Source organism: Aspergillus oryzae, chromosome 2 (genome assembly GCF_000184455.2).
Source record: "Aspergillus oryzae RIB40 DNA, chromosome 2".
In the NCBI taxonomy this organism is placed as follows: Eukaryota; Fungi; Ascomycota; class Eurotiomycetes; order Eurotiales; family Aspergillaceae; genus Aspergillus; species Aspergillus oryzae.
The window spans coordinates 4,206,864-4,223,449 of NC_036436.1; the positions used below are offsets into that span (position 1 = coordinate 4,206,864).

Here is a 16,586-nt window from a genome sequence, read left to right on the forward strand (position 1 = left end):
CACTGTCTCCAGGCAGCCCACAATGCACAGAAATCCAGTCCGTAGACCACCAACATACCAATCAACCCACCAACCAGCCCATCAATCAATCAATTAATCCCCCAACTAACATATCACAACACCAGGCGCAAGAAACGAGCTCATAATCGCCGCTCTCCTCCACGACATTGGCCAAATCATTCCCCTCGAATCAACCAAAGAAGTCCGAATGAACCTCAAGAACAGCGCCGAGAACGTCGGTCGCGTAGGCCATGAGAGAATCGGATCGGAGTATCTGCGTTCTCTAGGATTTAACCCGAGTGTGTGTCAACTCGTTGAGAGTCATGTTGCGGCAAAGAGGTATTCTAGCTCTTTTTTTTTTCCTACTCTAGACCTGGTCCCGGGTTATTGTTAGGGCTTCTTTTGTATTATGTGTTGGGAACTAATTTTCAATGGGCAGGTATCTCACGGCGGTTAATCACTCGTATTATGATTCTCTGTCATCGGCTTCTAAGAAATCGCTTGAGTTTCAGGGGGGTCCGTTTAAGGGAGCAGATCTGGCTGCTTTTGAGCAGGATCCGCTACGTGATGAGATGGTCGCACTGCGGCTTTGGGATGATGCTGCTAAGGTTCCGGGTATTGAGGACTCTACGCCCCGTGCACGGGAATATTTGAATTTAATAGCGGCGCATTTGGAAGCACAGGAGGTAGCGTAGCGCTCTGTCTGTGTGAGAACAATTACAACCCCAGTCGAACGTCATGCACTGCATCGTTTATCCCGTACTGGCTTCTATGGCCCGTCTTATAGTTTTTAAGCTAGAAGAACGAGTATGCTTTGGAACCCGAGGTAGTAAGCAGTGCCCCAATTCGGAGTACGGGCCGTATTAGGGCCTACTCATGTATACTAAGACTTTTATACTACTACTTCTCCATGGTTGGAATCGTCATCAACTGAATTTGTCATGCCGACGTAGATCGTATACGTACAGAGACACACAATGCAATCAGAGAATATACTGCTCTGCACGCTTGCGAAAGAACAATGCAAGTGTATAGGCACTGGTGCTAGCCACAAGATTCCACATCAATACCAACTTCTAAATCCTCCAACATCAGAATACCCCAGAACGCCGAAACACACATACCCAGACCTGTCGATTTTAAACCAGAAAACCAAAAGACACCCACAAGCCGATGATCATTAGAGACCTGAAACGCATGAACAAGTGAAGAAGAATAACGCATATGCGAATGGGTAGTAGGAGGCACATGCAATATGCACTATTACAGTCCAGCAGAAGCAACACACTGGACCCAAAATAAGATGAGTCAAATAAAATGTAACATAAGAAGGATATCTTGAAGGAAGAGAAAAAAGACTGCAGTGTTACTTATTTCACACGAGTCGGGCTGCCGGCACTGCCGATTCGGCCACTAGCCTTGCGGACGCCTCTGGTCTCGCTCCGGCTGTCCGTCACACGCCGAGGGCTGGTGCGGACCTTGGCAACGGAGACGCCAGTCTTAGAGCTTACTGGGGTCTTCGGTGCGGCATATGCAGCGTCGCCCCAGTTTTCTCTATCCTCATGAATGCCATCATTCAAGGTGTAGCTAGTGGTCAATGTTGCCGAGTAGCTAACAGACCGCTGGCTTGGAGATGTCATTGGTGATTTCGATGAACGCTTCGCAAGCATGCGAAGTTGAATCTCCTCTTCACTTTCACTGTTATCGCTGCTAAGCCGCTGGCTTCTGTGCGCTGAGTGTTCTCTAGCTCTCGTATCCTTGTCAACTACAATGCTGCCAGATGTTGTCCGGGCGTAGGGGTGATGGCGGGAGTCTTTCCTATGGGATTTCCTAGGCTGGCCAGGTGTTGGGGCCGGAAGGTTCTCGTCGTGCTGCGCTCCGGCAGCCTCGTTGTGATCTATTTCACCCAGTGCGGCGCGCTTCGAATGACTGTTATTGGGAGGCGTAGCGACAGGGCCGTTGTTCGCACGTTGCTTGGCGGATGGACGGCCGGGTGTGACCGGAGCTGTCTGCATTTGGGCCAACTTCTCCTTCATGCTGTCCTCAAACCACCACTCACGGAATGCGCCTTGGTTCAAATGCAGCCAATGCTGTTGGGGGCCGACCACCATGCCGGGCCGCATGAACCTCATGAACGCAATAATCTCATTGGCAGTAAATCCATATCGGTAGATAAGATATGCACCAATTAGACAGCCTGTCCGGCCAAGGCCAGCTTTGCAGTGCACCGCAATTCCCTTCTTCTTGGTGATCATATCATGGGCCATTTTGATAAATCGTCGGACTAATGGTAGAGGAGGACAGGTGCCATCTTCAAAGATCATGTCGATGTGAGTAATGCCCAAGGCCGTGAAGTATGATGGCGAGTATAATTCAGAATTCAATCGCACAACTAGTCCAATGTCTCGTGACGCGAAATGGGCCAACACATTTTTGAAAGGAAGAGGTAATTTGGATGCTTGGACTTGGGAGATTGTGGAAGGCAATGCGGCATATTCGGGGGTATTAGGAGGGATCGGGGCAATCGGTTCGTGCTGTGGCGAAGCAAAGGCCAAGAACTGAGGTGTTATCCAGTTGAAGTCACCCATGTCGACACGTTCATATTTCTCATACCTAGTGCCCTTGTCAATAAAGTGTTTTATAATGTGATCAAGCAAAACGTACTCTTCAAGACTGAACTCCCTCAAGCCACAGAGTGACTGCTCCTTTGCTTTCCATACTCCATAAACCACATCTTGAATCGTCAAAGTGAAATCTGCCTGACTGTACCCGGCATCTCGAAACGGCATATAAGGAGGGTCAGCCTGCGCAATTGGAGCGAGGGCCAAATGAGGCGGCCATGATTGGATGAGGACCATGTAGCAAGCAACAAGGCATGCGGCATTGGCACGACTCCGAGCGTCAGGCTTCGAGTAGAACACCACTGGGCGATCACTGTTGGCAGGGTCGCCCAGAATCTCATGGAAATGGACCGCAAACCGGTACAGATGACCTATGTGGAGTGGACCGAAGTCTGCATGGAAAGAGTTGTAAAGCAAGGTATCATCGACCGTGAAATACACGGGGCTTCGCCTCTTCCTACTGGGGGTGTTCGGCTGGGCTCTCGCAGAGCGCTTGCTTGGAGACTTAGGTTGCTCGGAAGGATAAGGGAATGGAGTTCTCGCATCCGGTGCGTCGTCATAAGAAGCCAAATAAAGACGATCTGGTTTGCCAGGCAGTTAGCATGCGGCTTGTGATATGCAGCATTGGATGTTTTGATCATTGCAAGAAGTCGTTCCAAATGTGATGGACACAGGCGATTGCACTTACCTTGGATATACTCAATAATTTGGCCGTAATCACCCATGTTTCCAGCCATTTTGAATGCAACAATGCGTCACCAAAACAAATCTCTAACAGCAATATGAACACTAAACAATCGATAGGGGGGTGAGCAGTAAGTCGGGCGTCTCTAAGATAGAAATGTCCTGCAATTGCAAGATAATCGTGGCCTGGTCAACAGAGTCGATAAATCAAAACAAGTGATCCAAGCTAAACAATCATGATCCGAACCGTTGCCACTCGGGATAGACAAGAATAGTGATAAACCACGGGGGCGCGGATAGAGTAAGGATACAGGCAATGCGGCCTGAGTAGGATCAGGGGATCGAGGCGACCTATAAAGGAGCTCTTGAGGAGGGGGGCAGAGAGGAGGGGAAGGATGGAGCTGAAGAGGAGTAAAAAAGGTGGTTGAACTGCCGCACGAGAGAAGACCTCGAGGCCGATGAGACCGTTTAAGGAAATGCGATGCACGCTTAGTGGCCGCTGTTATGTTGTGATTCCCTCAAAGCAGTTTAGTGCCGCCTGTTGACACGACAACGGTTGTTGCCTCAGGCGAACGCCACAACTGTCAAAACAATACCTTATGTAAGCCACCAGCCAGTCCCCCACTCAGACAAACAATGCAAAAGTCAGCCACCACTCAAGCCCCATGTTCCTTTTCGTTTGTTGTGTGTGTGTACCTCCACAAGCCCTCGAAACCACCCATGTTCTGTGTACGCCTCTGCATTCAGCCTTATTTTCCCCGAGCATAGTGACCGGTGCTTCCTAGTTTTCATCTGTCGTCTTTATGGTTACATTTTTATAGGCGGGTTGAAAATTCATATCAACAAGTAGGGGTGGGAAACCCATTATAAGTTATAACTAACCCTCTCGAACCATGGCGGAGCGTTTTTACTCAAGCAACAGAACAGCACTGTCAGGGCGATAGCGAACGAGGAATAACTCTCAGACTAAGACCCTTTTCGGTTCGCCGGACATTATCGAGGAACTTGCAAATTTCCTCTTTATCTGAGTTAATATCGCAAGAGAGGGTACTCACCTTCAGGCTAGCCATTGGAAATGCCCTGCTATCCTGCGCATCCCATGTTATGAGAGAGGTTATATCCAGTATTACTAAATTACTCGTACCCCTTTAAGTGTTTTGCGAGATAGACCGGACTATATAGCGCCTCTGGTCCTTGGATATTCAGTTCACCATGTATATATCCTCACAGTATATACGTCAATGTGGAGCAGACGTCGCTCGAAAATGTGGCAATAGCAAGTTGACTGTCATGGTACTACATTTAAACTTTCGATAGTGCGAACAAATCCATGGTTTGACCGAGGGAATACTTTCAGGAGAATATCCTCCGTACTGTCTCCCTCGTGTCTATCAAGTACTCCCACGAGGTTAGAATACTTAAACATAGTGGGTCCTCCCAGAAGAAGAAGGTAATCTGCGGGCAATGACCGAAATTCGAGTCTCACACGAGCGATGATCAGTGGAGGGTGAAAAGGACGCAATTTGGTAACCACTGCGCACGATGTTTAGAATTTGCCGTTCCATTAAGACTACTGATCGGCAGGGGCGGGGGATTGCCAATTTGCTGTACGTTAGAAGTAACGTTATCCCGTACCCTATATAGACAGACCATTCATAACCGAGTGTGGTTCACTGCGTGACTGTAAATCCCATATCAACATAAGCAGAGTATTTATGAAATTTGAACTTCTGCCCATAATTCTCCGACAAGCCACAAGAAAAACAATGGTATGTTCATGGCCTGGCAGGACGCCAACTCTTGGGCCGTGGCGACGGCAAAGAAACGACGATCTTCCAGCTAAGGCGCGACTATCAACGGTTAAGGTTTGAGTTATTAGGCTTGGGCGACGTTTAATTGGATCCGGGGTATGTGCTCGTTTTTCTACGAACTGCCGGCTACTGACGGGTGCTCATGCGCAACAGTCAGGCCTCTGTAGGTTGATCAGGGCTGAGATGGGGTGGTTGGAAGATGGGACTTGCTATCTTTTGGGAATGGGCTTTGCTCGCAGTCCACTCCAGTTAATAACAGGTTACAGACGCAAAATTAATACTGAGGGCCGTGGTGTATGGTCCATGGATGTCGGACTATTGAAGTTATTATCGTCGAGCAAAAGATTTGTGGACTCAGTACCGGGCACATCGCAGTCAACCCCATCATGGCCTCAATCTTGTGCCTCGGGGTCTATCCTTAGTGCTGTCTAGTATTTCTCGCAGCGGAGAAAAGGACGGCTTTTACACCAATTGGACGCCTTCCCCGTCATCAAACCTTACTTGCGTTAAGCCTGGACCTCAGTTCCACGTTCGTATGCGTAGCTATTGGCGCTGTTGCCAATGGGGACCCAATCAGCTTTCATAAGGAAATGCAGTAAAAAGGTCCAAAGCAAGACTGTTCACGTCGATCGTCATTTGATTCAACTTCATGGAACAGACTAATGGATTTTGCTAGTCGCCATTTGAAGTGCCTGTGCAACAAGCCCCTGATCCATGGGGTGAACAGACAGTATAAAATCATGATTGAGCACCCTACTTCAGGGCTTTCTCTTTGCCCATCAGACAAGCTCACTCAACCCAGTCATTCCTTTCCAAAGCCTGCTCTTCAGCGTCCACTCTTTCATCACGTCAAACACACAAGTCATTCTCTATTTTTTATCACAATACCAATTCTAACTCGCCAAAATGAAGTTCACCGGACTTATTGCCTCTCTTGCTGCTGTCAGTGCTGCCTCCGCCGCTGCTATCCCTACCGCTGCTCTGCAGCCCACCTTGACCCAACTTAGTGGTGTTCTTGGAAACATTGACGGTGCCCTGGGTAATGTCCTCAGCGGTGCGGACGTTACTGACCTCGTTCAGGTTCAAACTGGTGTGTTTTGAAACTCATGGTCATGTTTTGCCTTGCATAGAAGCTAACTCGAGTGTTCCCAGCTCTTAAGCAGATCCAGGGCGAGCTGAGCAAGCTGACTGGAACCGTCTCTCAGCGCAGCGTTGTTGGCAATGAGCTCAACACCGTTGGGACTGTTACTGCGCCTGTGACTTCCACCGTTGGCGGTGCCGTTAAGCCTGTGGTTGACACTGCCAACTCAGCTGTTGGCTCCGTTGAGGGTCTTGTTGACGGCACCCTTCCCGACACCACCAAGGGTACGTACTGCTTTCAATCCTGGAAATTACAGTGACTAATGTGGATAATAGCCGTTGGTGTCAAGCGTCAGGTTGGGCAGCTCACTGGTGTTGCGACGAACCTGGTCAGCCAGGTTACGGACGGTAAGTTACTGGTCTTGTTCAGACTACAAAAGCGCATTAGCTGAGTAATTCTTAGGCACCCTCGACGCTGCTGGTGTCGAGCACATCCTCGGCCTTGTCCAGGGGAGTAAGTTCACCAATATCAAGCATTCGTTGAAGCTCTACTGATTACGTCCTAGATGACCTCTCTCTGGTCAGCGCCATTCTTGGTCTGTAAAGAGAATGACCTAGGAATTTATGCTTCCTCTCACAACTGTCATGGAACCTATCTGCAGTACGGTTAACGTAAAGCTCCTGTCGGGGAAACCCACGAGAGACGGCAATGTGAGGGTATAAACCTGGCTGAACGGCGGCATGGACACCAAGGACTGAGAGGAGATTTTGTACATACAGTATATTGAAGGCTTTAGTCCATAATTCATAATATCATATATTGAATCCATTGCCTCCATGAAGACACAGATTAACCATAACGTACGATATCTTTCGAAGACGGAAGAATCTTCAGTTCGGCTTTCAACACTGGCTAGCGAACAGATTGGCTTTGACGCCCTTTCAGTATTTGCACGCGAAATATGGCCACCCTGATGTCTAATAACCTCTGGTAATAATATTATAGAACTTCTGATGAGGCCTCTTCTAGGCATAAGGTTATCAAGCTTGAATTATTGCAAAAATGGCGTAGCCAACCAAACTAGAGGTTATGATGCGGGGCCCGAATTGGCACTAAATATATATTTTTGCTATCCCTGGCAGTAGTTGTTTGTTAAACATCCATGCCATAGGCTATTGACAGCGTTGGATAAAGATTGAACACAAAACTTGTCGGGCTCAACTATCACTCTTAGACTGGTATGTTTAATAGAATAGACTTGTTCATTACAAGCCTGCTTAGGAATATGTGAATTTATCCAATGTCACAGTTTGACCGAATCGAGATTAGAGATGCTGACTCATCCCAGGTCCAACACCCCACTTTTGCTTCAATTGAATTCACATCCATTTCTTTGCTTCGACGCAGGCTAACGGTGGTCTGCTGTTTTCAACCTGCATTTTACTTGTTTGTTCTTTTCATTCCTACATTGAATCTAAGTAGAAGCCATCCGACACCATGGCCTCCACTCAATCAACGAAAACTGAATTTCCCTATACCTTGTAAGTCCACGCCCAATACCCCTCCATTTAGACACAAGAGGGTCTAATATACCACGCACAACAGAACAATCTCCCTCCCCCTCCCCTCGAACCGCCTTGCAACATCCGCTCTTCATGCCATTGAAGTCGACACCGAACTCTCCCCCTTCGTCCGACGCGACATGGCGGTAACCGCTCCGAAGGGAATTCAAGCGGATACCGAAGAGGCAAAGACTGTACTCGAAACTACATACTGTGCAACCACCAACCGGATGCTGCGAGTGGCTGTCAATGGGTTTATGGAGAGTCTTGGGGTCGTACTTGGGGTAATGGAGGAGCTGGATGTGGATGTATTAGAAGCGGAGGGAGTTGAGCAATGAGCCCAAGTCACGAGGGGTAACATATACGTCCCGCTGGGTTGGAAACGGATACAATCTGTGCAACTCCTCTTGATTATGGCGTCTGCCTTGTCAGACAACAAAGACCACCGGAATCGCCCTCGGTTAGACGCTGCGTACTCTCCACGAGAGTATGAGTCTGTGGGTACTCACTAATGTCATACAATGGGGAAAATAGTGTCCATGGGAGGAGGCATGGCGTCTGGGGTGGATGGGGAATAGTGGTTCGATATTCCGGCCAACCTGGAAGGTCCAGTGAGCAGGTTCTCAGAGGATACTCCGCCGTTTTTACCGTGCATGTTACTGCCATGGTCCTACTTAAAGACGCAGAAGTGGGGATCCTCTGTCGCACATATTATCTACGGGGTGCGCCACTTATTCTATATGTGTGTATGCATGTCTCCAAGTATGTACATACGTACCTTGTTTTCGGGTTGGTTGAATAGCCTTGGGATGTGTGAGCCTATGTCGCTGTGATGCTCGGGATACTAGCCTCCAGCTATTTAAGCTCCCGGCCCAATGCGAACTTCTCCTTTTGTCTCCTTTTCTTTCTCTTTGAAAATTTGTTATAGACCAAGATAAAAACAACCGGAGATTCGATAGATGAACGACTCCGGCGGCACATTTATCGCCACCGGTAAGTGGAGTGAGAAAGACCAACCAAATGAAAAGTCACTGGATAACGGGAGCCATGACCCGTGGAAATGATAACAGAGAGTAGGGGACATAGCAAAACAGCAGCTGCAAAGCTGTTCGTCTATTATAATCTAGCTTTATTGGTAGTAGACGTTCTAGACTATCTAATAAGCCTTGCACTCCATAAGAATCCTTCTTATCGTTTACGTGGATCTCTTTTCCGGAGCACAGCCACCGGAACATATCTGATCCTGCTCTTCGCACAGACGTAAAAGGATACACCGCCGCCTGAACGCTCATGTAGGAACACATAGACCACATTCTTGGGGAAGTAATGTGATAAATCCACTTGACCCTTTGCTTCATTACTTACCTTAGTTTCCCATCCTGTTTAAGTGGCGGAAGTTCATGGTGTAAAAGTATACGCGACGGTCTTTGCCACGTACTCGGAAAGATGACTGAAGTTGAAGTTCGATTGCTACTTCAGTAAGGAAGCTTATCATTGTTGAGTTTGCTACTTAAGATGGAGAAGTATCATGTTTCGAGACTATGCTGACTATCACTTGCAAGCAAAGTTCCGTAATCTAGGAATTCGAAGGATCTATACACCTCTCTGCACTATATCTGTATTCTGTAGTGCCGATGTGGCGAGCTGAAGAGGCGTATCGGTAAATAGTTCTCTCGTGAATTTATAGATGATTGACCAACCATTGCTCACCACATGTATGCAGGTCCCTTGCATCTATCTAAGCGATACTTTATTGGGTACTGGCGTCTTTAGGTGGGAGGATCGACGAGTAAGATTTAATCAACAGCATGACTGATCGACGTGCCGTATACAGGTCAGATTGATAGATTGTCAATGCGGCCCAACACAGCACCTGTTTCCACGAGATATATACCCATTTCTTCCTCGCCTGTTATCGGCTTTCCTAGCGTAACTTGACCTGCTTTGTTCTTTAAGTTGATCGGTTCTAATTTCCCCCTTCTTTTTCTCAACATGCTCCAGAATCGAGCATCATCCGCTACTAGGGTCAGCAGCAAACCACATCTCTATTTGCAAGCCGATGGAAAGCAGCAGAAATCGGGAAACAGTTTTTGGGGCCGTCGCAATCATGTTTCTGCTTTTTCTGGCCTCCTCAGTTTGTTATTTGTAATTGCTACTTCCCTTTTCGTGCTATTTCTTTGCGTCTGCCTCGAGCATTTCGACGGCTCTTTACGGCAGGGCTTGTATGAGTTACTGGTTCATTCATCCCCGACAACCCTTCTTCGGCGCTATGAACCTGAAATATCCTATGGCCATGTGGTGGCGTATACGACCTGGATAGTCTTTCAGGCGCTGTTGTACTCCCTTCTCCCAGGGAAGACCGTCTATGGACCGCCAACACCGGGGGGCAATACGCTGCCCTACCGCGTGAACGGACTGTTGTCGTGGGGTATCACAGTTGGTGCAGTCTTCCTGGCCGCTTGTATAGGAGGTGCTGAGGTAGTTGCAAGCTTAGCCCAAAATTGGGCAGCCGTGTTAGCGGCAGCGAACGTCTATGGATTGGCAGTGCCTGCTCTGGCTGTGGCGAAGGGTCATATATGGCCCACCTTTAAGAACGATCGGAGATTTAGCGGTGCGTACATACTTTTCCCATAGGAATGTTTAAACTTTATAGCCTTCTATATGATGTTTCGAGACAGGGGGTTGAAGGGGAGTGTTCGACTAATGGATTCAGGCTCTGTTTTTCACGATTATATGGTTGGAGTCGAACTGAATCCCCGACTGGGTCAGCACTGGGATCTGAAGATGTTCCAAGTCGGCCGCCTAGGAATGAACTCATGGGTGGTGATGTAGGAATGCTCCCTTTGCGATTGTATAATGTCGAAAATGTGGACTCACCCAAACAGCGACCTATCTTTCATGGCTCAACAATACCTCCGTTACGGCTCAGTCTCTAACTCAATCCTTATTGTGGTCATTCTCCATGTTATCTACGTCGTTGACTTTTTCATCAACGAAGATTGGCAAGTTCTTCTGATTCCGCGCACTGATCGTATAGAGTTCTAACCCTCCCGTTCAGGTACCTTGCAACCATAGATATTGCCCATGACCACTTCGGTTTCACCCTAGCCTGGGGCACTGCCGTTTGGTTACCCATGGTCTACACCGTGCAAGCCCAGTATTTGGCCTTGCATCCAGTCGACCTCTCTTCATTGGCATTCAGCGCAATCCTTATAACAGGTCTCGTGAGCTACGTGCTATTTCGTCTCGCCAACCACCAGAAACACCTTTTCCGACAAACGCGGGGCAATTGTCAGATTGCCGGCAGCAAGCCTCGCACTATCAGGGCTCAATATACTACAGCGAAGGGGAAAGTCCACGAGACATCTTTGCTGTGTTCTGGTATGTAGAGTTTTTATTCCCGGACATTGTCTATTTGGCTTTCTGCACGCCGTGTATAAAAGCTGCTCAGTGTATCGAAGCAAAAACTAACGGGGCGGTAGGGTGCTGGGGGATTGTGCGCCATCCCAACTACGTTGGTGACATTGTTTTCTCTTTCTGCACGTGTGTGTGTTGTGGCTGGTCCCATGTCCTACCATATATGTATTTCATTTATATGACTATCCTGCTGATCCATCGATGCTATCGTGATGAGAAGCGGTGCTTGGCTAAGTATGGATCGAAGTGGGAGGAGTATCAACGGGTGGTGCGGTGGAGGATGATACCCGGTTTATTCTAAGCTTTGTGCATTGTAAAGTGCATTCGGAGCAGGGTTCAGGCTATGGAAAACATGAGGTCTATTCTAGTAATATAGGCTGAATGGAAGCGGACTATATACTATTGTTTTAACTGGACTCCACCGAACTGTTGCTCTGCCGCACTTACGAGCCCAGTGTGAAAAGGTTGGGTGGGAGACAGCATTCACCCATTTACCTCCTATCTGTACGGAGTATGTGAGTGAGAAAGTTAGGACCAAGTGTCTTCCATCGTCATAAAGAACCGTAGTGGGCATCGTTATGCCTGGGAGGCCCCAGAGTCCCTTGTCGAAGATCTACGCGATATGTTCCGCAGAGGAGGAGGAGACGCTTATGGGGCTGTGTCCGGCTGGAACCGAGATCTAGAGTAGACTCTTGTGCGAATTGACTGGACATCTACTTCGTGTCATTAAGTTCTGCCCCTCGTTGTATGGACTACGCCACATGGCATGGCCTTATTGGGCAGTATGCAAGGAAGTGGGTATGAGGAGCCGAAGACCTTCGTAAAAGTCTCCTGGTCCAACAATCGCCCCTCCAACTCAGCGTGGACAATCCGCAGAACCCCTCCATCGCAAGCAATTGCTCGCAACTGACCTCCTTCCTGCAGCAGACTAGGCCGAGCGGAAGAGGTAGGGCTATCGTCTAGCACCAACGTGCGCCAAATCGTGATTCGTCCCCTCGCCGTGTCCATGAACGCCCCCGGATACGGATGGGTCACAGCTCGCACAAGATTATGAATCTGTCGTGCTCCCATCGTGCCCCAATCAATCAACCCGTCCTGTGGTTTGCGTCCCCCAAAGTAGGACCCGGATCTGAGATCCATCTTTCTCGCTACCACCGTGCCCCTCACTATCTCGGGGAGGGTTTGGCAGAGCACCAACTCGGCCGCGACTAAGACCTTGGAAAACACATCCGAGGCCGTATCATTGGGCAGGATAGGCACTGCCATTTGCCCCACAATAGCGCCTGCATCAGGCTTCCGGACCATTTCGTGGAGGGTGGCGCCCGTCTGGGTTTCACCGTGCAGGAGGGCCCAGTTGACGGGGGCTCGTCCACGGTAGTGAGGTAGCAAAGAGCCATGCATATTGTAGCATCCACGACGCGCCGTCTCTAGCACCGGCACGCTAAGTATCTTGCGGTAGTAGAACGAGAAGATCAGATCGGGGTTCAGCGATCGCAGACGCGTAAGCATTTCTTCTGTATTCGGACTGTCGGGCGTCACCACGGGGATTCCATGGAGGCTTGCGAGGTTCGAGACACTATCGAACCAGATGTTTTCGTCGTCATCATCTGAATGGGTGACCACCAGCTTTACCTCGATGTTTTGTGCAAGGAGAACGGAGAGACACCTCACGCCTACGTTGTGGTATCCGAAAACGACCGCAGAGACCATTGCCAGCTTGGTTGTATTAGACTTCGGGCAGTTGGAGAGACACAGTGAAGAATGTCGCTGTGGTTGCTGCGGGGAATGATGCTGTGGCCAGCTGAGGCAGGCTATTATAACGATTTACCCTTTCCTCGGCCCTAAAAGTCGGGATTCTGGCCAAGCTGGGTGGAGCTTAAGGTTTCGCCGTATCATTGATTTATACCGAACTTCGCGAGATATCCCAACCTAGCACTCGTTTCTTTGCGGTGAACGGTAGCAGAGCATTTTGGGTCAAGAATTGACTAAAAATGTCTGGCCAGGGTGTACCAGAAAATAAACATTCCAAGATCCTGGTTGCTGGAGTATGTATAGCAGGGGGGAAAATACTGAGATTATTGAATATACTGATGTTAGTAGGCTGCGGGGTTCTTAGGGTCACATCTTGTAGACCTTCTGCTAGAGAAAGGCCATGAGGTGATTGGTCTGGACAACTTCCAAACGGGCTTTCCCAACAACCTGAAACACTTAATTTCGAATGCCAAATTCACCCTCGTCCGGTATGGGAACTACACAGCAGTGGAGACCTGAGTGGTAAAGGCTTAGGATACTGACTCGCTTTGAACAGCCATGATGTGCGAGCTCCTTTACCAGAGCTACCTATCGTCGATCAGATATATCACCTCGCCTGTCCAGCTAGTCCCATCCAGTACCAGAAAGACCATATTGGCACCCTAGATACCTGCTACCGCGGCACAAAAAGTCTGCTAGAATTCGCAACACAACGCAAGATCCGAATTCTATTCACAAGCACATCTGGTTCGTAGCATCCCCTATCGGCAAAGAACAACTACTGATTGGGCCGCCTGGTCATCAGAGGTCTACGGAGATCCCAAGGTCTGTCCCCAACCGGAGACATACTGGGGGAATGTGAATCCCTTTGGTCCCCGGTCTTGCTATGATGAAGGCAAACGAGTCGGGGAGGCTCTAATGTATGGATATCGGGAACAGCATGGAACTGACATTCGGATTGCCCGTATTTTCAACACGTACGGACCGCGGATGGCTGCCTCGGATGGAAGGGTCGTTTCTTCATTCATTGCGAGCGCGTTATCGGGACAACCCATCCAAGTTACGGGCGACGGATCGGCGACCCGTTCATTCCAGTATGTTAGTGACTGCGCGAACGGCCTCTATAGGTTGATGAATAGCAATTACGCAAAAGGACCGGTGAACATAGGGAACGATAATGAGAATACCATACTACAGTTAGCGGAGATGGTTGCGGAGCTAGTAGCCAGTACTACTAGTCAGCAACCCAAGGTCAGTATCAAATTCCTTCCATCACCGGTAGATGATCCTACCACTCGACGACCGGACAATTCTCTAGCACTGAGAGAACTTGGGTGGAAACCAATTGTGTCCCTTGAGCAGGGCCTAAGACACACCATTCGGTGGCATATTGAGGAAATGAGTCGTGGTGGCCACCGTGTAGCGCGGCTGTAATACTACGCTCGTGGGGTTGTGGAGGAAAATATTACAAAGAGCATCCTCAATTCGCTATGTCTCTATATACGAGTCAAACGTCTCATGAAATACCACTTTATTGTTTCAACCACCTTGCGTGCTTGCTCCATAGTCATCGTATAGAAGATCGGAAGACGAACCAGCCTCTCGCTCTCGCGAGTTGCGAGGTCCTGTCGATCAAGAACGTGCCGACCTTGGGCGCCGGGGACCGTCGAGTGTAGAGGACTATAATGGGCGAGAACCGTTATCCCTGCATCTTTCATGGCGGTAATGAATTCTCTGCGCTGCGCTCCATCCTTCACTCTTATAAAGAAGATATGTGCATTGTGCTGGCAGTAAGATGGTACAGAGGGTAGAACAATTGGTACATCATCGCCTAGCTTAGATAATTCCCTGTAGTAGAAATTCCAGATCTCCAAACGTTGGCTTTGTATGCAATCGGACGCTTCAAGCTGGCCCCAAAGGTAGGCGGCCTGTATCTCGCTGAGGGTATAGCTCGCCCCAGCCTGTTGCCAGGTATAGTGGGCGACGTCCCCACGCAGGAACTTTTGGCGGTTGGTGCCTTTATCTTTGATAATTTCCGCTTGCTCGACAAGGCCAGGGTCGTTGATCAGAATCGCGCCACCTTGCCCGCCTGCTGTCACGTTCTTGCTCTCGTGGAAGCTGAAGCACCCGATGTGGCCAATTGTGCCCAACGCACGACCTTTATAGGTTGAGAACAAACCCTGCGCGGCGTCTTCCACAATATAGATCCCTCGCTCGGTGGCTATATGCAAAAGAGCATCCATATCGCAAGCGACACCAGCATAGTGAACCGGGACGATCACACGGGTCTTGTCAGTGATGGCATCTTGGAGCTTTTCCATGTCCATGTTCATGGTCTCGGGCGCAATATCCACAAACACCAACGAGGCCCCGCGAAGTAGGAATGCATTGGCGGTAGAAACATAGGTGTAGCTGGGGACAATGACTTCATCTCCATGCTGAATGTTCAGGACCAATGCTGCCAAATCGAGGGCAGCAGTCCCAGATGGAGTAAGGAATACTTTGGCGGCGGGCAATTTCCTTTCCAGCCAATTTTGACATAAGACGGTGTATTCTCCATCGCCACTTAGGGTGCCTTTCCGCACCGCTTGCTCAACATATTGCAGCTCTGAGCCCGCTACTGTAGGAACGCTGAACGGTATCATGATGTTGAAAGATTTGGAACAGATTGTATGGCGAAGTTCTTCTACAGAAAGCCCCTCAATTGTCAACGAGTGTAGTGTCCTGAACGTGCGCTGGTAAGCTTGGCAGTATGGTCCGGTAATTTATCACTTTATCAAAGTACGAGTTTATATCTTGTGTACGGAGTATGTATTTTATAAATCACAGTTCTATCTGAACGAATATGGAGTCATTTAACCTCCGAAAAATGTCAAGTATATGATTTAGAATTCTCAGGATGTTCAATGCTGCGAATAACCTGGCAATATCACACAAAGCATTTATCGTCAAGAAACACAGACCTGGGGACAGAAGCTTAGCAGTTCTCAGGTTTAGCGTAGATTTACCTATGGCTTGCTTAGTGCATTTAGCCAGAGCACCCCGGCACGTCCTCGGAAGAATGCTGTATTGAGCCCTTGTAAGAATGACATGCTGATTCCGAAGCATTAAAAATGATTCACTAGAAAGTCCTAATGTCATCATTGTGATTGTGTGGATACAGGACTATATAACCTCGCCCAGTCCTCCAAACTGCCTCCAGGTTTCTCTCCACTCCTACACACCTACAGAAGCAACTACAGAGCACCAGGGCGGAGAGCACTGAATCCTTAGCTGTGCCTACTTGCGAAAATCTTTATCATCATCCAAAACGTGTCATCTTACAACACCGTGGAGAGGACTGCGACCCCTGGGTTCCGCAAGAAGATCATGATAATACCATGAGAGCATATCTAACCGCTTCAGGGCGTTCGCACGATGAACTTGACCAAAAAAATACATCACTCACACATCCTGAAGAAAGTGCAGCACAAATTCTACCGCGTTCACCGGGCTGAGGACGGTACAGTGTATGTATATAGTCAATCCCACTCGACCAAAACACAGTTATCCCCAACATATATCACACAGTCGTATCTGAGAACCTGGCTAATATCTATGTAGTTCACTCCGCAGGTTTCGGAACCCAGCTAAAGAGCAGAACGTTCTACAAATGATA

At 48.7% G+C, this 16,586-nt stretch overlaps 7 protein-coding genes across 7 annotated transcripts; 4 read left to right on the forward strand and 3 right to left on the reverse strand.

The window, feature by feature from the left end:
• Window positions 1-1,370: 1,370 nt before the first annotated feature.
• cdcA (phosphoprotein phosphatase CDC14) lies at window positions 1,371-3,358 on the reverse strand (the record flags this gene model as incomplete). Its single annotated transcript, XM_001819877.3, has 3 exons — window positions 1,371-2,613; window positions 2,665-3,202; window positions 3,310-3,358. The coding sequence occupies 3 exons, from the start codon at window positions 3,356-3,358 to the stop codon at window positions 1,371-1,373; spliced, it is 1,830 nt and encodes a 609-aa protein (XP_001819929.1).
• A 2,664-nt stretch (window positions 3,359-6,022) lies between these two features.
• On the forward strand, window positions 6,023-6,714 carry AO090003000790 (uncharacterized protein; the record flags this gene model as incomplete). Its single annotated transcript, XM_023235038.1, is given in 4 exon segments — window positions 6,023-6,206; window positions 6,269-6,481; window positions 6,591-6,648; window positions 6,660-6,714. The coding sequence occupies 4 exon segments, from the start codon at window positions 6,023-6,025 to the stop codon at window positions 6,712-6,714; spliced, it is 510 nt and encodes a 169-aa protein (XP_023090097.1).
• Window positions 6,715-7,694: 980 nt separating this feature from the next.
• Window positions 7,695-8,097, forward strand: AO090003000791 (CTAG/PCC1 family protein; the record flags this gene model as incomplete). The annotated part of the gene is made up of 2 exons (XM_001819879.3): window positions 7,695-7,738; window positions 7,803-8,097. The coding sequence occupies 2 exons, from the start codon at window positions 7,695-7,697 to the stop codon at window positions 8,095-8,097; spliced, it is 339 nt and encodes a 112-aa protein (XP_001819931.1).
• Window positions 8,098-9,751: 1,654 nt separating this feature from the next.
• Window positions 9,752-11,477, forward strand: AO090003000792 (uncharacterized protein; the record flags this gene model as incomplete). Its single annotated transcript, XM_023235039.1, has 5 exons — window positions 9,752-10,370; window positions 10,473-10,587; window positions 10,645-10,790; window positions 10,835-11,140; window positions 11,242-11,477. 5 exons carry the CDS (start codon window positions 9,752-9,754, stop codon window positions 11,475-11,477), a joined length of 1,422 nt encoding a protein of 473 aa, XP_023090098.1.
• A 425-nt stretch (window positions 11,478-11,902) lies between these two features.
• AO090003000793 (uncharacterized protein) lies at window positions 11,903-12,685 on the reverse strand (the record flags this gene model as incomplete). Its single annotated transcript, XM_001819881.3, has 1 exon — window positions 11,903-12,685. One exon carries the CDS (start codon window positions 12,683-12,685, stop codon window positions 11,903-11,905), a length of 783 nt encoding a protein of 260 aa, XP_001819933.3.
• A 482-nt stretch (window positions 12,686-13,167) lies between these two features.
• On the forward strand, window positions 13,168-14,166 carry AO090003000794 (uncharacterized protein; the record flags this gene model as incomplete). The annotated part of the gene is made up of 4 exons (XM_023235040.1): window positions 13,168-13,221; window positions 13,277-13,416; window positions 13,684-14,022; window positions 14,130-14,166. 4 exons carry the CDS (start codon window positions 13,168-13,170, stop codon window positions 14,164-14,166), a joined length of 570 nt encoding a protein of 189 aa, XP_023090099.1.
• Window positions 14,167-14,424: 258 nt separating this feature from the next.
• On the reverse strand, window positions 14,425-15,573 carry AO090003000795 (dTDP-4-amino-4,6-dideoxygalactose transaminase; the record flags this gene model as incomplete). The annotated part of the gene is made up of 1 exon (XM_001819883.1): window positions 14,425-15,573. The coding sequence occupies one exon, from the start codon at window positions 15,571-15,573 to the stop codon at window positions 14,425-14,427; it is 1,149 nt and encodes a 382-aa protein (XP_001819935.1).
• Window positions 15,574-16,586: the final 1,013 nt, after the last annotated feature.